The sequence below is a fragment of the Lipotes vexillifer genome, unplaced genomic scaffold, assembly GCF_000442215.2.
Source record: "Lipotes vexillifer unplaced genomic scaffold, Lipotes_vexillifer_v1.1 scaffold606, whole genome shotgun sequence".
In the NCBI taxonomy this organism is placed as follows: Eukaryota; Metazoa; Chordata; class Mammalia; order Artiodactyla; family Lipotidae; genus Lipotes; species Lipotes vexillifer.
Window position 1 is genome coordinate 543,214 of NW_006780574.1, and position 20,287 is coordinate 563,500.

Below are 20,287 nucleotides of genomic sequence, written 5' to 3' on the forward strand. Positions count from 1 at the left end.
ATGTTTTGTCTTGACCTTTCACCTGGAAGGTATTTGTCTCCTCATTTTGCCTAACTGTACTGCTTCTCTACTGGGACTCAAAGCTAGCAAGTTTGTGTACAAGCCCTTCTAGAGCTGTCTCTGTTTCCCACAGCCCTTCGGCTCTCCTGGAAGTAAGCCCCACTGGTTTTAAAGCCAGACTTTCTGGGGCTCATCTTTCCAGTGCAGGTACTCTTGGTGGAGACCTGAACTTGGAGCTTGGGCCTTTAGCTCCTCAAGGGGCACCTGCACAGTTGTGATAACCCTCCCACTTGTGGATCTGTGCTCTGAGGGTGTAGCTTCTGACCAGATGGTGTCTGTATCTATTCTACCTTTCTCATGGTGATCTTTTCAGGCTGTTGCTCAAAGAGTAGTTTTAACAGTGAAATAACTTAAGTGCCTCCAATTGCTTCAGGAAAATATTTCTATAGAAAATGAAACTTTTCTTAACAACATTTGTAAGAAAATTGGCTGAAAGCATTTTACAAAAAAAAATCTAGATTCTAAGCATATTAGTAATATTATTGCTGCTTTAGGAGATAAGGTATCACTTATAAAACTTGAAGAATGAGAGGTTCTACTTGGAGATATTAATATATTCATCTGAAAACATCATTTTTAATATAATTAATAAAAAGTTTTAAGAAAAAAATGTAATACTCTTAAAACTATGTTTCAGTGTGGTAGAGGTGAATCTCAGATATTTTAAGGTTACTTAAATTGTTCACGTCCACAGTTTATTATATCAAAATCTAACTACCTGTCATATAAAACACACACATATTTTACATCTGTTTGCACATACATATGCCTTCCATTCTACATATTATTAATTCTGTTAAAAAATATTGCTTTCCCTGCTGTTTTATAGTATCTCTTTCTTTCATATAATTATATACTATCAGTAGGAGATTTTTTTTTATTATAATATTTTAAATGGACCTTAGCTTAAAATACTAATATTTCTAAGAATGGTAAGGTGGTGTGAAACAGTTAAAATGCTTCCACCTTTATTTGTTGATATCAGCAGCTTTGAAGGGGTGAGATTTCTGACTGAGGCAAAGTGAAAGGCAGGTGATAGCAAAACAAAGAGGAATTTCTGAGATTTGAGTAGACTTGTTAGGCTTCTGTGAGGTCTTAGAACATTGTGCAGTACTGAGATCCTAGTAGAAGAGAGAGACAAAATTAGCAATGAAGAGGAGAAATAAGAGTTGAAACATGCCAAAGACATGTTGCTACCTCATTCCAACTATTAATATGAAAAATCACCATGGAACTCACTTTCTACTCTTACACCTCCTTCCTATAACAGGTAGTCTTTTGCTTCCTCTACCAGTTATATAGACTAGCACCTAATTTAATTTCTCAATAAATCTTTCTTTATCATCTTTAAACCATATTTTGAATTAGTGTGTTTTGTTGGTTTACCTGAAAAACTTAATTACCATTTTTAGCATTATTTCTTTGGCAAAATATAATACAAATATCAAACAACTAAACTGTAAATGAACTTATATGCAGGCAGTAAGTTTAGCTGCATTATAAATTGCTGTTTTTAAAATATGGTACAATACAGTTTACCTTGGAACAGTGGAAAAGATTAGTAACAAAGAAATCATAATATTCTTTCTTCCTTGGTACTGGTTGTTTGATTTACTTGCCTCAGTTGTACAAATGTAAATGATTATGCACTCTTCATTCAGATACATTAAGACGCAGAATCCATAGTTCTAATCCAGGATCAGAACTTCTCAACCTCTGTACTTTTCACATTTGGGGACAGATAATTCTTAGTTGTGAGGGGCTTTCTTTTGCATTGTAGGAAGTTTATTAGCATCCTTAGCCTCTATCCACTAGGATGCCAATAGTACCCCCAGTTATGTCATTCAAAAATGTCTCTAGATATTCCCAAATATCCTCTGAGGGGCAAAATCCCCCCTCACCCCCACTGCCATTGGTTGAGAACCACTGTTCTAGATAAAAATTTTTGTGATTATTAAATCATTGTATTAAATCTTTGACTTGCTCACACAAAGCTTAATAAAATCTAGTTAATCAGTGGAAAAAATCATTGTAAAGATAGAAACTTTTCTGACACAGATGTTTCTTCTTTTAAATTTTACAGCAAGTGAAATAAACAACAAGTCAGAAAGACATATCACCTCTTTAGAAAATCTGAAAGTTCATTGGTATTTTAAGATACACTTCACCAATAAATATAACATGATATTACATGTTTGACTTCACTCTTTTGCTGAAAAGTGTGCACAAATAAATGAAAATAGTATATGTGACTTTTAAAAATTTTTTCTCTGAAATACAGGTATCTATGGAAGATCATATAAGAATTTTAGTTTATTTTTTCTACTTCATAAAAATAGAAAACAGTATAAAATTAATCTGTAAAATATAACTTGATGAAAGTAACTCCTGCATACCCAGTATTGCTGGAAACTGGTGAAACTAAAGCAATAAGAATGTCTTTTACTTGCACACATTTTGTTATATGTGTGTGTTTTAAATAAGGAATTCACTCTAGTTCTTCAACATCAAATATTAAAATTACAATTTCAAGATATTTGTCAAAGGGAAAATAGGATTTGGGATTAGTGTTAAATTGTAAGATCCTTCTGAAACTTCAATTCAACATATTAAATTATTTTCTAAAATGAAAATTATAGATACATTGTTTTCTTATGTTAGTAGTTGTTTTTGTACCAATAAAGTTCCTTAGCAGGATGAATATTAGTTACTGTCAAAAATGACTACACAATATTCCTCTTATCTAACACATTGGATCCTGACATTTTTCTGCTTTGAGCTTAGTTTTATGAGGTAAATAAATATTGTACATATTTTATATTGCATCAACACTTTATATATATATATATATATATATATATATATATGCCCAGCGGCCATGGCTCACGGGCCCAGCCGCTCCGCGGCATGTGGGATCCTCCCAGACTGGGGCACGAACTCTTGTCCCCTGCATCGGTAGGCAGACTCTCAACCACTGCACCACCAGGGAAGCCCAACACGTATATATTTTATTTGAACTTACTGGATAAAATAATTGGGTTTAAAGTGTTTATTTTTTGCTGATGAAAAGTGGACTGCAATTAAACATAGTATGCATGAAATATGAAATTATCTTTAATGATATTGTTTTCTTCACAGAGCATACATCAGTCTTGTATGATTGCATAATTAACATTTTGTTCTCCAGTGAAGTATTGTAGTTTTGCATTATTTAGTCTCTTCACCTACAGCTATGAAGTGCTTTAGAAGTTTAATTTACTTTTGAAATTTTAGATTGTTGCCTTTTTAGAACATGTACACACATACATTGATGAGTATGCATATGAATCCAAATGTCTTTAAGTCTAACACAATAATAGGTACCATATAAATTTTAGGAAAAAACAATATGTATGTTGATAAGTCATAGTTCCTGCCAGCATAGAATTTGACAAACTAAGGCTCAGAATTTGACAAACTAAGGCCCTCAGGCTAACTTCAGCCTTCTGCCAGTTTTGCAAATAAAATTTTATTTAAACATAGCTATACCTATTGATTCACATATTGTTTCATGGCTGCTTTTTGCTGCAATAGCAAAATTGAATAATTACTAGAAAGAGCATAAAAGCTGCAAAGGTGAAAATATTTGCTATCTGGCCTTTTACAGAAAAAAAAAAAAAAAACTTGCCTACCCCTGATTTACCCAGAGAGACCACGGTATACTGATATAAAATATATGAATATATGTCACAGACAATTAGAAAATAAGACAGTAAACAATAAATGCCTAATGCCTTGTATAGTAATAATTAAAACTAATATTTAGTAATGGAATAAATCAGCATTAGCTGGCTTCATTAGAAATGAAGAAAATATTTTGTGAAAGAAAAATGACTTGAGCTGATTCATGAAGGAAGGGTAATGAAATTCTACAGAAAGAAAAGTACCTTATGTGGAAGTGGAAAAGGACAAGCTATAGATACTCAGAGAACAATAAGGAGTTCTTTTTAGCATGTGCATAATGTGTATGTAGAAGGAAAGTGATAGATGAAGCTAGAAGATAAGATGGTATCTTAGAGAGATTGTTATATTTTTGGCACTACCATAGAATACCAGTTACATGGTTGTAGTGGTTACTCAAAAGTGATGAACTAAAACTTTATATTGGAAGAGGAGAGATAAAAATGGAAAGAAAGGAGCATGTAATAGGGGAAGTCTGATAATACTTGACAACTTATTAAATATGGTAGTGAAAGAGAAGTAAAAAATGCGAGAAGTTAAAAATGCTTTGAAGTTAAAATTTTGTGACTTTAGAAGACATGACATCTTTAATAATAAGAAACAGTGGATCAGGATTAAAAAAAAAAAAGCTGAAAGAAAAAAGAGCAGCAAGTAAGCCAGTGTGGCTAGTGCTAAGTAATCTTGCGGGAAGTGATAGCAGATAAGATTTGAGACTTTGTGAGGTAGCTAGTGAGAAGCTATCCAAGATTTTTAAGCAAGGCAGCTATATGATCAAGTCTTTTTTAGAAAAAGAACTGTAGGCAATGGGAAGAGACTGAAAATCAAGAGATTATTTAGGAAGTTAGAGCAGCAATCCAAGCAAGAGATGGAGAGAACCTAAATTGAGCCAGTCACCATAGAATTGGAGAGAATGGTGTACGGGTTTAGAGTACAGACTCTTAAATTCTTTGGTGCAAGAACTATGTCTTGTCTACTATGGTATCCAGCTTTTTAAAACTAAGCAGAACACTGAGGTGCTTCCTAAATATGTGTTACATGTATCTGAGGTTCTTTTTTCGGTCACCTTGAGTTTTGATAATATGAACAATCAGTAAACCCGGTCTGCACACCTATATATGAATTTCATCTGTTAAGATTGCTTATAGCATTCCATTGACTGCTCAGCTTTTCCCATCTCCTAGATATAATAGATGGGATAGCCTTGGTTTGGTAGGAGTTTACAACCTCTATATTGATATTGGATTTTGCAGTAGTACTTCTTATAAAATAGTTAATTACTTTATATCAGGTGTTGGCAAACCTTTTCTGTAAAGAGCCAGAAAATAAATATTTTAGGGTTTTGTAGGCCAAGTGGTCTATGCTGAAACTGCTCAACTCTGCTATTGTAGTGTGAAAGCAGCCTAGATAATATGTAAACTAATGAGCATGGCTATATTCCAATAAAACTTTATTTGCAAAAATAACCAGATGAACCAGATATGGCTCCAGGATCCATATTTGCTAATCTCTGCTTTATATTAAAATGTGAGTATGTGAACCAAATTCCTTAATTTGATAATTAGAATAGGTATCTGTTTAAATGCATGATTAGAAAGAATCTTCAAAAAGATTTAACACCACTCTTTCAAAGTGAGAAGAGATAAAAAGTGAAAGAAGATTTTGTGGATTTTTTCCATGCTGTGAAGCATAAAATATTGTGAATATTACCTTACAGTGTTATCATTAATACAGATATTGGGCTACAAAGTCAATACATTTTTTACTTTAGTATGAATATAGAAATTTAATATGTCATCATTGATTTTAAAAAGTTTTTAATCACAATTACAGGATGTTGAGAAGAGCTAGTATGATTCTGGGCTAAAGATAATGATGTTCAAAGTGAAATCCAAGTACCTATTATTGAGCTGTCATGGATTAGGCTTTTAATTCTTTGAGAGGAATAGCATTTCCTCTGTCGATGTTTTTAAACAAATTTCTCCTCTTCCTTCTTCCTTTTCCTCCCTATACTCCTCTTTATTTTTTCTGTTTTTCTCCTTCTTCCAACAGTGCCTCTTCATTTCACCACCTTTTCTGTAACATTTTTCCTCCTTAAAAACCTTCCCATCTAACCTCTTGCTTCTCTAACCTGCAATTCCTTAGAGACTCCAATTATGATAGATAAGTTAAACGGGAAGAAAGTAGAATATGTGGCATTTATACCATGTGACAGAGGGACATGCACTCCTACAGAATCTCTCAACTTTAGCTTCCAGTATTTTCTAATAATTTTTGCTCTTAATTGATTTGCTTTGGAAAATGTTTCTGAGTCTTTCATTTCCATTTATTTATTTATTTATTTATTTATTTATTTATATTTTTTGCGGTACATGGGCCTTTCACTGTTGTGGCCTCTCCCATTGCGGAGCACAGGCTCCGGACACGCAGGCTCAGCGGCTGTGGCTCACGGGCCCAGCTGCTCCACGGCATGTGGGATCTTCCTGGACCAGGGCACGAACCCATGTCCCCTGCATTGGCAGGCGGACTCTCAACCACTGCGCCACCAGGGAAGCCCATCATTTCCTTTTATTTATTTTTTAAATCGAATACACAGACATGAATTGTTTTTGTTATCTTGTGGGGAGGTTGTGAAGACTGGCAAAAGCCACGGTGAGTATTTACTAAATTCAGTTAATTTCTCTACAATTTTTATTATAACCTATTGATTTTTATTGTTTGTGCTTTAAAAGTCTACAAGACTAATATTATTACACTGAGCAATAAATCCATTTGTTAGGAAGATTTTAGTTGAAAACTAAAATATTGCTGGTGGGATCAGAGGGTATAACTCTTTCATGCCTTCAACTGACAAACATAGTTCTAAAGAATTTATTTTACTAGATAGGCTCTATAAAAATGAGATTTGAAAGAACAATTTGATCAATTGACATTAAAATCTTATCCAAAAGGCATGATGACAAAATAAGAAACACAAAAGAATGAGAGAATGACATTGAACTGCAAAATTTAATATTCCATTCTAAATTTGAATATATCATGTTATTTATACAGTGGAATATAATAGTATGAGTATGTGGAGCAAACTTTAGCCATGGAATAAGTTAATACAGAAAAAAATAAAAAGTAGATGTCGTTATAATGAAGGAAGACAAACATGTTTTTCACATAGGCCTCTGATTTGATAAAGGAGAAATGGCCTAAAGGGGTATACAATATATGTAACAGCAGTTTCCTATGGAAACTGTTCAGAATGTCGTGTTAAGGCAAGAAGGGAATCTATATGCTATGGTAGGAAAATAACGACATCCACTGGAACTCCCAACACTGGCATGATAGTCTACCTGAGTTTATTTTATACTAAATGTGATAATTATTCCTGATTATTTCTCAGACTAAATCCTTAAAAAAATTTTTTTTGCTTCTAAAGCAATAGAATGCATACCATTCCTCTTACAGGAAATTGAGGGAGTTATCTTAGTTGTTATCTTCAAGGAGGAAAAATGTTTTTATTCATGTAATTGTTGTGTATGATTGTCTGTTATTGTCATATTAATCACTCGAGTAATGGGTGCTATGTAGGGAACTTCACTTTGAATCATTACGTGAATAACCCTTGTCAAACTCAGAGGTTCCCTAGTCTTCCTTCTTCACTCTTAATATTTCACTGTGTAATTACAGCTCCCAATCCTTGTGCAGCTAATGATGGCAGAGGCCCCTGCTCCCATATGTGTCTGATCAATCATAATAGGAGTGCTGCTTGTGCTTGCCCACACTTGATGAAGCTTTCCTCAAACAAGAAGACATGCTATGGTAAATTTCTTACAGTTCTTATCTAAACTCCAAATTGAATTCTCTCAAATTGTATTAGCATTCAGATTTTCCTCAAAGTAAAGTGGAAGAGGTTTTTAATGTCCTTAAAAACATTAGATGTGGTGCTATTTTCAGACTCTGTTGATGATTCATCGACTTTTGGGGAGACTGACAAATTCTTTAAATATGTGATATGCTGCACTTTGCTGTTTATTACCTTATTCACTTTTTTTCTTGCTACTTTCTTATTTGGTGTGTTAGCAGAATTTATCTCTACAAAACAGGGAGATTTGTAAGTGAAAGTGCATTATCAGAAAATGATGATGTAGGTAACCTGCATAATAAAGAGGTACTTAACAGCTTTAATCTCCTCCTGCTCTTCTACAGTTACTTTAGCATCATTTTATAGGGTAGTTTCAAGTTGAAGGGAGAAAATATGAAGTAAAATATGTAACTTGGAAAGGTTTGTAAAAAATACTTAAACAGCATATTTAAACTAAAAAATGAAAATAAAATTTGTGAATGAAAACCAGACTGTGGGTTCTTCAGAACCATTTATTTTTAGATTCCATATATATGTGTTAGCCTATGGTATTTGTTTTTCTCTTTCTGACTTACTTCACTCTAGATGTATATGTATAGCTGATTCACTTTGTTTTAAAGCAGAAACTAACACACCATTGTAAAGCAATTATACTCCAATAAAGATGTTAAAAAAAAAAGGATACTTAATAAAAGTTGGTGGTTGATAATAAGATATGCTGGGAACTGTGCTTTAACTCTACACAATTTAGGGGTGAATTCAAGAAAAGTGAAGGTACCTTGAACTCTACATAAGGTTTTTGATGTAAAATAATGTCATGTGTAATTACAGATAGAGATCTAATTTACATGCCTCATACACATATTCTACATTCTTGAATATACCAAGTTTGCTCTGGACTTTGGGCTAGCTGTTCCCTCTTTTAAAAAACTCCTCTCTTAGATTTTCTAATTGTAGGCTCCTTTTTGCTATTCGTCAGAGGGCTTCCATGATGACCTAATTTACAGTAGCTCTCCTACTGATATTTTCTTGTTTCTGGTATCCTTGTTTTTGATATTTCTTGTTTCTGTTCTTTATTTATCGTTTGTCCTTCTTAGAATGTAAACTACTGCATGAGAACACCCTCATTTATCTCATTTACTTCTGTTTTCCGAGGACCTGTAATTTTGATTGGCATATAGGAAACATTCAGTTAATATTTGTTGATGTTAAATAAATGGTTGCTCTCTTATTAAGTCAAATGTATTTTTGATGTTGCTACCATGCCTTGGAAATTAGAACTTCTCAAATAACTTCTCAAAAAATAATCAGACTGTGGGTTTTTTTAGTTTTGTTTTGTTAATAAGTTTTGTTTATTTGCAAAGCACTTACTTTTAAGGGCAAAAAAAGAGTGTATTCATCAAATCTTAACTCAGGAATTTAGGCACATGTGGCTTTAATTAATTTTATACAATAATACCGTATCTCAACTATCAACAATAACCCCAAAGAGAAAAACAAGAGAATAGAACATCTGTGACTCCTATTTCTATTAAATCTACTAATATTTCACAAACTCATTGCAAGACAGGTACCTATTTAAGTAGAAATGATAGAATGCCTCACAAAATTACTACATATTCACAAAAATTTACAGTACAGCATGCTTTAACATTATATGAACCCTAATTTTGATAGGGAAAATGTAAACATGATTTTTAAAAGCAATGTTTAATCTCATTTTATTCAAAGATAGTATAGAAAAAATGTTCTTAGTTTCCTTCAAAAAGCACTTAATGCACTGCAATATTGTTATAGTTATAAACAAAGAACAAATATGGCTGTTTGACATTTTTAGAGTTCATGTCCTTTAACAAGTTTCTTTGAAATTCTAAGATCAGATCAATTACTGATAATTTCTTGGCATTTCTAACTAAAGAAAAATGACCTAAGGATTCTAACTTGTTTTACATTTGTTATTACTAAGTACTTTCATTTAAGAATAGATAAATCATTTCTGTGTTCATGTTTCCATCAAATGTTGGTCATGATTTTCTAGTGTTAAAAACCTATTAAATCATCAACAAATAATATTTAGAATTTCTAGACAGCTTCAAACTTGCCAAGCTTATAAAGAAAAACACATTTCTATTTCTTTTCTAGAAATGAAAAAATTTCTTCTTTATGCAAGACGTTCTGAAATCAGAGGAGTGGATATTGATAATCCATATTTTAACTTTATCACGGCATTTACAGTCCCTGATATTGATGATGTTACTGTGATAGACTTTGATGCATCTGAAGAACGTTTATACTGGACAGACATTAAGACACAAACCATTAAGCGGGCTTTTATTAATGGAACTGGATTAGAAACTGTTATTTCTAGAGGTAAAAGATTTTCCTTTACATCTTAAAAAATGTTTGTTATTCAGTTTGTAACAATTGCATCTCTTTTGTATTCTTTTTCTATTATCCAATTCTATGTTGTTAATTGAGAGTTGGAATTGATTATTCAGAGATTTAATAATATGCTATATCCTAACAATTGTAGAATGCTATAATTATGTTGCACATAGTAGTCTGATAACTAGAAATTTAGTTTCACAAGAATAAAAAATTTCAGAACAGATAATTTGCAGATTTCTAAATAAACAGATTTGAAGACTCCTTTTTGCTGATGCGGGAAAAGTTGTATTTGCCTAGAGAAAATATAGGATATTGATAAAGACTGGTTTCCCCCTCTGATTCAAGCTTGTTATCAACTTTCTTTTGCATGTATTTTTATAGAACTAGACTAAACAAATAAGAGAGAAAACTTGTTCCTATCCACCTCCTGACTCAGCAGGTTGAATCACAGGTTTTCAGTAATGCTGTTGATTAACCATTAAAAAAAAAAAAACTTTTCCCAAAATAGAAAATATAGCTGAAATGAGACATACATATAAATGCAGTGGCTGAATTCTAAATATTTAACATTGAGTTATCTTCATTTTTGCTTAAATTTTGGTATAATGTGATTTCTGGGTCAGTTATCATTTTAGTGAGTGAATCTTAGTTGAGCACCTGCTGTTTGCCGTCACTGCAAAATCAAAGAAGACAGTTTTTCTTCAGTTTCATGCCCCCTAGGCATGATAGAGTGATTTGAAGGAGGATGGAGGAAGGCATGATCAGTGATCCATATAGATATACCAAACTCCTCTGCCTTGAAGCATACTGACAATTTAAAATCAGACCTTATTTGAGGGCTTCCCTGGTGGCGCAGTGGTTGAGAGTCCGCCTGCCGATGCCCGGGACACGGGTTCGTGCCCCGGTCCAGGAAGATCCCACATGCCGCGGAGCGGCTGGGCCCGTGAGCCATGGCCACTGAACCTGAGCATCCGGAGCCTGTGCTCCGCAACGGGAGAGGCCACAGCAGTGAGAGGCCCGCGTACCGCAAAAAATAAATAAATAAAATAAAATCAGACCTTATTTGAGCAATGATCAACTTCTTAACGAAAACAATAAGAAGTGCAGGTTTTAAATTTACAGTGTTTTTCAAGAGTTTCCACTGGCTTGAGTACCATTAGTAGATCTGAGAGTATTTGAGCACTCAGGTGCTCTTGTATGTATGCTAGCTCTTTACCCATCTCAGGTTAGTACTGTTAATGCAACTTGAATGAATTGGTTATAAGCTTGTTTAAATATTGAATTACAAACTTTCCCTAAGAGAAGAACCTTTCTAAAAAAGCTAATGCAAAGATTTCCTTTTTGTGCAGGATTTTTTTACAGGAGCAAGGGAAAAAATAATTATTGTTAGACTAGATTTAAAAAGACTACCTGGTTAGTGATCATGAAAAATCGAGAGAACAGTTAAAGCACATAAGGTACTCCCAAGACTGACAGTCAGTTTTGGTGGTCTTCTCACAAGAAATTCATCAAAATCTAATAGAAAATTGTTCACATACTTTATCGTGAATGTGAAATACTTTCCAAAGGCTCTATGAATTGTATAAAGTAAAAGATGTTCTATCTCAAAAAAAATTGGATAAAGATTTTCTGTCTCTAATTGTAAATTGATAACTAGTAGTAATTTGGTGAGTTTATCTTTGAGAAAATCACAGACTTATCTCCATTTAGCAGACTCTATTTACAATTATTAACCAAAAATTGAGCAGTAATATTTTCTCACTAATAATAGAGGTACTCATTAGGATCAATAATTATTAATTCAGTCATTTTGAAAAGTATTAGAATATGTTCTATATAATAAGAAATTGAAGGAGGGTCAGTATAGACTGAATAGTATGAAGTACGGAGCAAGAGGGTGTTATACGAGCTGATGGAGCTAAAAAAACAGGAACCAAATCATGCCAGCCTTTATAGGATAACTCATTGATTTTTATGTTAATACTAAAAATAATGGAAACTTATGAAATGTTTTAAGGAGAGTACAACTACATGATTATCTTTGTTTTGGAAAAGATCACTCTAGATATTATGTGTAGGGACTTCCCTGGTGGTCCAGTGGTTAAGACTTTGCCTTCCAGTGCAGGGGCTGCATGTTCCATCCCTGGTCAGGGAGCTAAGATCCCACATGCCTAGCGGCCACAAAAACAAAACATAAAAAATATATAGATATTATGTTTAGTGGAGAAATGAAAAGGTCTGGGTTGGGGGATAGATGAGCAGTAGACTCTGGGAAACAAGGCTGCTATAGTGGTTTTAGTAAGAGGTGATGGAAGCCTGGACAAGGGTGGAAACAACAGAGATAGTGAAATGTGGAAAAATCATTGAGGTGTCAATGAGTAAATATATGAAATAACTGAATATGAAAGTTGAGGAATAGACATTTTCAAGGACAACTCAGTTTCTGGCTGCCCCACAAGTTAAATGACATTGCTTTTCCCTTTCTTACAAAGTGAAACCTTGTTAGGGACTGATATGTCCTTCCATTAAAAGAGAAACTTGAGGGGCTTCCTTTCCCTTCCCTTCCCTGGTGGCGCAGTGGTTGAGAGTCCGCCTGCCGATTCAGGGGACACGGGTTCGTGCCCCAGTCCAAGAAGATCCCACATGCCGCAGAGCGGCTGGGCCCATGAGCCATGGCCGCTGAGCCTGCACGTCCGGAGCCTGTGCTCCACAACAGTGAGAGGCCCGCGTACTGCAAAAAAAAAAGAAAAAGAGAAACTTGAGATGAACTTTTGACAGTTCAGTTTCTGAACGCATCAAAGTATCTTAAATCCTGCCAGTAATTGTACTTTATTTTATGCTTTCATCTTTTAGATTCCTTGTAAATGACTCTTTGGCCTTTCTCTTACTTCTTATACTGTTGGCCTCTGTATTTTCTCACTTCATTGTCTTCCATCTACTGGAATTTTTCTTGAGACACTCTTCATATTTTCCTCAGCCCAAGTCTAATGTGAAACCACCAAAAAAAAAAAAAAAAAATGGATCGGGCCCCAAATCAGTGAGATCTAGATTTTGGAAACAGTCCTTGAATTAAAGTAGAGAGTTTAGACAGGGAACATCTGTTGTTTTGCCTATTACTGAATAGAATTTTCAATTTTCATTTTCACCCAGGAAGCCTTTTGGTGGAAGAATGTCAACATCTGTGATTTAAAAAAGAGGAGAGCAAAGAAAAGAAAGAAAGAAAGGCGAAAATGATACCTATAGATGCCATTCCATTGAGAACTGTGTATCTATAGCAATGGGTGCTAAATGAGCAATACTTCCCACATATATTCTTTATCTTTTAGTTAGAAAGATAGAAATGCTATTTTAGTTTACTCCATATATATATATTTTTTCTCACACCATATTCTGGATTTTGTATTTGGGATGTTGAATGGGTGGGGAGATAGCAATTATTTCACTAAGACAATCTATAACCTCAAAGAGCTTTATATCTGGTGAGAGTGAAATGTAAACATCTAACTAAAGTATAAGACTCAATGAAATAAGGAGGTTAATAAGGTGTAAGCCACTTCTTACAAAATTAACACAAGGAGTACTGAGTTCTTACATGGGATTACTAAATTTCCCACTTAGCAGGAGGTGGTGAAATGAGGGTTCTGGAGGAAACTGTAGCAAGATCAATCTGGTTAAGCTATCAGGAAGCACAAAGATCTGGACGTACATACATACAGAGTAGCAAGCAGTGAGGGGCAGATAGATCTTGTAAAAGAGTAAACTAGAAGGTTCATATCATAGCAGATCACAGAGAGTCTTATACCAGAGGAGCTCTTTTTGTTTTTTGTTTTGTTTTAGTTTTTTCACTCAAGACAATGGAAAGCTGCTGAAGACTTTTACAGATGTATAGTATAGGTATAGGTCATTCAAGCTCCACGTTATCAACCTGATAGTTAGATAAGTGAGAAATTATAGACAAGGATACAACTAGAAGGTTACAAAGATGTTCCAAATCTGAAACAAAATTTAGATATAAGAAGGTGACAGACACCAAGAGTAGATGTAGAAGTAATTGAACCTGATGAATGAAAGAGAGGTGAAGTTGACCAAATTATTGGAAAGATATTGGAGACATTGATCCAGATGAAAATAAAAGAAGGAAGCTTGCTTCAGAATTTTTTCCCAAATCAGCAGTGAGTTGTTTCTATAAGATAGGAATAATTATAGGTTTAGGGCATTAAGAATATAAAGATTAGTCAAAAAGTTTTAATTCTGCCCCTATGTTCTCTCAAAAAAAAAAAAAAAAGATTGGGAATGCATACATATGTGTTAAAAGTGACAAAACCAAGGCCATGGTAAATGCTCAATTGTTCAGAGTTGGAGAGGCATAAAATTAGTGAGGGTGAGCATAGAAGGCTCCTAAAGTATTTATAATGTTCCTAAGCTGGATCATGGATTTATGGATGTTTTATTAATTTGCATACCATGTGTTATATATAGTAACATATATATGTATATACACATATACATGTATATATATTTGTATGATCAGTTTTTCATAAGTGCAACAAATAGAATATTAATATTTACAAAGTTCCCTTGAGAAAGCTTTTTACAAGCAATACCAATTTGATTTTTTAAACTTTGCTTCTAAGAACAGTAAAATAATTGTCCAGAAACCTACTGCAGATGAGTTTTGATTGGATGAAACCATAACTGCCCTCAGAAAGTTATAAGGATTGGGATCCCTTCCTCCTCTGAAGGCATGCCTGATTTGCGGTAGAAGTCTTTGTGTTCACACCCAAGAAGCTGGTGTCAGCAGGTCCACTTCATAGGAAAAAAAAAAAGTTGTCTCACAAGCAGAGAACTGACAGCCAGTCCTTTTTCATTTAGATTTCTCTGCATTTTAACCAATTTGTATGCTTACCTCCATCCCTCTTTCATTTAAGGCCTTCTTTCTGTAATCTTTTTTCTTCTCTCTGAATTACATCCTTTAGTGTTCCTTTAGTTTAGTGAGAATCTGTTAGTGATAATCTGATATAATATCTGAAAATATATTTATTTATTCTTTTTTTAAAGATAATTTTTTTAAATTGTAGTAAAATACACATAACGTAAAGTTTATCATGTTGACCTTTCTAATTTTTTTTTTAATTTTATTTTTGGCCACACCATGCGACATGTGGGATCTTAGTTCCCCAACCTGGGATCGAACCCACACCCCCTGCAAGGGAAGTCCCTTGACCCTTCTTAATTGTACAGTTCAGTAGTGTTAAGAACATTCACAGTGTGTGACCAATCTCCAGAACTCTTTCTGTCTTGCAAAATGAAATTATACCCATTAAGCAACAACTCCCCATGCCCCTTCTCTCATCTCCTGGAAATCACCATTCTGTTTCTGTGTCTATGAATTTAACTTCTCTAGGTACCTCATATAAGAGGTATCATATAGTATTTGTCTCTTTGTGAATGGCTCATTTCACTCAGCATGATATCTTCATGGTTCATCCATATTGTAGCCTGTCAGAATTTCCTTTCTTTTCAAGGCTGAATAATATTCCATTGTATGTATGTATCACAATTTGTTTATACATTCATCAGTCAATGGACATTTGGGTTGTTTCACTTTTGGCTATTATGAATAATGCTGCAGTGGATATAGGTATATGAATATCTTTTTGAGACCTTTAAATTCTTTTGGTCATATACCCAGAGGTGGAATGGCTGGATCATATGGTAATTCTATTTTTAATTTTTTGAGGAACTGCCATACTGTATCCCACAAGGCTGCACCATTTTAAATTCTCACCAATAGCCTGCAAGTGTTCCAATTTCTCCATATTCTTGCCAATATTTTTCTTTTGTTTCTGTTTTTCTTTTGTTTTCTGTTTGTTTGTTCATTTTCTACAGTAGCCATCCTAGTGGGTATGAAGTGGTATATACTTGTGGTCATGATTTACATTTCCTAATGATTAGTGATGTTGAATATCCTTTTGTGTTCTTGTTGGCCATTTCTATATCTGCTTTGGAGACATGGCTATTGAGTTTTTGCCCATCTTTTTGTTGATGTTTAAATGTTTAGTTTGAAAGATAATGATGGTTGAGTACAAATTCCAAGTTTAGAGTTACTTTCTCTCAACCCTTTCCAGATATTATTTCACTATCTTTTCACACCTCTTATTGCTGCTGAGAATCTCTGTTTGTCTAATTGTCATTCTTTTTTGCAGGATGTGTCTTTTCTCTCTAGATGCTTTTAAGATCTTCTTTTTCCTCCTGATAATATTTTTATTTAGCAACCTAAAGTGTGTTGTACTCCCTTTTGGGTCATGTCTTTCATCAGCACAGGGAGGAAAAACCCTCAATGGTCACCAATCTGACCATTTTTTCTAGCCTAGTCTCTCTATTCCTTCCTTTGTAAACTCTGACTAGGTATGGTAGGTTATTCATTCTAACCTCCAACTCACCTAATCTTTTTGTTTCCTCTGTGCTTTCTCTGGCTAACTTCCTTCAATTTGTCTTGCAGTTCATTAGCTGTCCTGCAGTAACTAGTGTCTAACCTGCTGGTTAATCCATCTAATGAATTATTTTTTTTTAATATTTGCAAGTTATTTTTGCTTCTCATTTATATATATTCCAAGAAGATTTTTAAAAGTATTGTACCTTGCTTATTATTTGGAAGCATATATTTTCCTTTAAAACATTCCATGCATTTTTCTTTATCTTACACATAATAATTTTAAAACATGTAGGCTTTGGAGACTTAAACCTATTGTTTATTTTTCTCTTTATTCTTGGTCTTATGTCTCATTTATTTTAATTTTTTGTTTTAATTTTTTGTTCTGATCAATTATGAGGAGAAACTCAGTCTATGGACATTGTGAGGGCCTGGGTTAAAAAATTTTTTTCTTCCATATAGGATTTCAATTTCCTTTTGTTGCAGGGAAAAGGAGTGATGATAAGCCAGGAATCACTTTAGTTTGATTTCTCCTCTACCCAACCAATGAATACCTTGTTTATATACTATTAATCTCTTACCTAAGTGTAGACCTATGCTTAGAATTTATTTTTCATACCCAGGAAAGAGACAGAAAAAAATGTTTTATATTTATTTTAAAAATATTCTCCTTTTTAAGTAGGCAGATTTTTTATTTCCCATTCACCCAAGGACATAGATCCTTCTGATATCCTGGGATTGCTCTTGTTTAGCTCTGCTAATTTTTGTGAGTTTAAGGACTGAATCCTCTTGCACTGAGCAACTAATAATCCTGGAATCTCTACATTATCATTACAAGTTTTAGTTCCAGTGGCAACACCAACATCTGTATTCCCACTTCCCTTCCTTTATGATTTTAGCTAACATACAAGTGTGTGTTAGCACTTAGAGATATTCCTGTCTGTCTTATGATCTCAACAATGCATTTAAAAGTTACAATTTATCATACGTCAGGGAATTTTGTGGCAATGGAGGGCTTTTATGAATATCTAATCTGCCTTTCTTCAAGAAGTGAGAGTCCCTGGAAATAGTAAATTGAACTTTCTGAGAAACTTGTTCAGAGGTCTTGGCCTGACTTACTTGAAAACGAGAGTTGAGTCAATTTATTATTTTAGTATTTTTATTAAAAAAAGAAAAATATCATTAAACATATTGCAGTTTTTATTCTTCCCTCCACCCCTTTACTGTGAATTTACCAGGACACTCTAAAACAACTAGACTTGGGCATTAGTGGTGGTCAAAAAAGACATAAAATTTATCTTAGGCCTAAAGCTGATAATTAGAAGCTCCAAACTAATGGACAGGAAAAGGGTGAGGATAGAAAATGAGAACTGAGATTGCCTGAGTATATGTTTAGATATGTACTCCTGAAAATACACTTGAGGATCTTACATCTGATATTTTTAGCTCAGTTCACATATCCTTAAAATTATGGATTGTGCATATCATGAATTCATTCATCAATTCATTAAAAATATTTATTTTGAAGGCAATGTTGTATACGTTTGGGGAGGGGAGCTATAAAGATAAATTAGCAAGGAACCCACCTTCAAGAAGTAGATGTGAAAGTACTAGTATGTTAACAAATAATTCTCACATTAGGTAGAAAGGGATTGACCAGATATAGTCCTGTTGAGTTAGGTAGATAAAGAAAATCTTTATGGCTGGAATATGTAGGAGAATTGATTAGGTTTTTGTGGTTGAAGGATGATGTTGCCTATCAGCTGGCCTATTTTGCATGAGATTTAGAAAAGTGAAGATGTGATTGGATGTGAGGTCCAGGTAATTCTATATAGATTGGAAAGTTTAGGACAAGGCTGGGAATCTGAGAACACATCACTATGACAAGTGTAATAAGATAATTGGCTAAAAATAGTGAGAAATAAGGTTGGCAAGGTAATTATATTCAGATTATACAGAAAGCCAGGCTAAGGAATTTAGATATCACTTTCTGAGTGGTTGGAAGCAATAGAATACCTTGGGGCAACGAAAGGTCATGATCCAGAGCTCTCTAGTCAGAAAAATAACCTGGCAGCAACTAAATCAACTGCCTGAAAGAAGAAAAGGACTGTATGCTATGCAGTAGTAAGGATAGAAATAGATGTGAGAGAGCATGAACTACAGAATTCACAAGGACTAAATAGGTATTCATAGCTTACATTTGGCTATGATTTCCAGTTTAAAAATGCAGTGTCTCCTCTAGGCTGTATGATTAAGAGTCAATCAGAAATAAGCAAAAGGATTTTGAGCAGAAGACACAGCGGAAAAAACCAAACTCTGGATAACATGTATTTTAGAGGAAAAATAAACTTATTTTATTTTTGCCAGTACCAAGCAATTCAGGGTAAAAAAGCAGAAAGTATTAAGTCCTTGGTTTGGCGAAGTATCCCTCAACCCTGAATTAAGCTGCATGAACACACATACTCTAATATTCACAACAATCCTATGAATTGTCTATAATTATCCTCATTTTGCTGATTAAAAAAAGGCCAAAATTTAAGCGATTTAAGGACAAAAAATAGGCACCCAACCTAGAACAGGAAGCCAAATCTCATTGCTGTTTCTCAGCAACCAATTAAGTCCAGAGAGTGAAGGAGGAAGAATAAATATTCTGGGTGAGGCAAATAAATATCTGACTTGGCAGGTTTAGCTTTACAGAGGTGTTGTATTACTTTTTCTTCCCTTGAGAAAAGAGGGAGCTGGATGAGAATAACTAAAAATAAAAATAAATTTCAAGTGTTGGGTTGAGAAATGAAATTCACATACAAAAGTTGCCAACTTACCAGAAATTAATGATGAAAGGTAACTTGCAGAGTGAGAAGTTGTTGCTTACAGGAGAACTTGAAACATGGGGAATACCTTTTAAGGGCACTGTGATTAAAAGTTATTTAGAAATAATAAAAAGAATATTGAGCAGGCTCTGTTAAGACTCAAGGATGTAAACTTGGGGTAGAGCCTACCATGCCGGCACGGCACTTCACTGCTGACCCAGAACTGCCAGGCCTCCCTTATTTTGCTCCTTTAAATTTTGAACTAGTGAGACTTCCCTGGTGGTGCAGTGGTTGGGAGTCTGCCTGCCAATGCAAGGGACACGGGTTCAAGCCCTGGTCCAGGAGGATCCCACATGCTGCGGAGCAGCTAGGCCCATGTGCCACAACTGCTGAGCGTGGGCTCTGGAGCCCGTGAGCCACAACTACTGAGCCTGAGTGTCACAACTACTGAAGCCCACACTCCTAGAGCCCGGGCTCTGCAAGAAGAGAGACCACAGCAATAAGAGGCCTGCGCACCACAGCGAAGATTGTCCCCCCTCTAGCTGCAACTAGGGAAAGCCTGTGCACAGCAACAAAGACCCAACACAGCCAAGCATAAGTAAATAAGTAAATAAATAAATAAATAAATAAATAAATGTATTTTTTAAAAAATTGAACTAGTTAGCAGACTTTACAAATCCAGAGTTTTCACTTTCTGGAAATCTAGCTTGGTGGCATCTTTTGAAAATGATAAAAAGGGAAGATGTAGCAATTAGAAGAGCTAAGTAGCAGTTGCTCTGGGTTTCTAGCAGCATTTGGATTGGAACTGCTGCTCTGGAGTAGTGACTACAGCACTTGGGAGCTAGTTATAACTTGCAGAATCTTAGGACCCTCCCCAGACCTAGTGAATCAGAATCTTCCTTTTAAGAGTCTCCAGGTGTCTTGTAAATTTGAGTAGCAGGGGTCTGGAGAATCCTAAGAGGTACAGCATGATAGAAAATGTTAAAACTTTATGAAATAAAGGCGAAACCAAGTAAAAGTAGT

The 20,287-nt window shown here is 34.5% G+C and overlaps 1 protein-coding gene across 1 annotated transcript in view; it reads left to right on the forward strand.

Annotated features, from left to right (window-relative positions):
* Nucleotides 1–20,287, forward strand: part of LRP1B (LDL receptor related protein 1B) — a gene marked incomplete at its 5' end in the record, with an annotated part of 1,013,530 nt that overhangs the window by 386,537 nt on the left and 606,706 nt on the right. Inside the window, 2 exons of the mRNA XM_007453725.1 lie at nucleotides 7,459–7,590; nucleotides 9,776–10,003. Coding sequence (XP_007453787.1) covers nucleotides 7,459–7,590; nucleotides 9,776–10,003 — 360 coding nt within the window. The remainder of the gene's footprint in view (nucleotides 1–7,458; nucleotides 7,591–9,775; nucleotides 10,004–20,287) is intronic.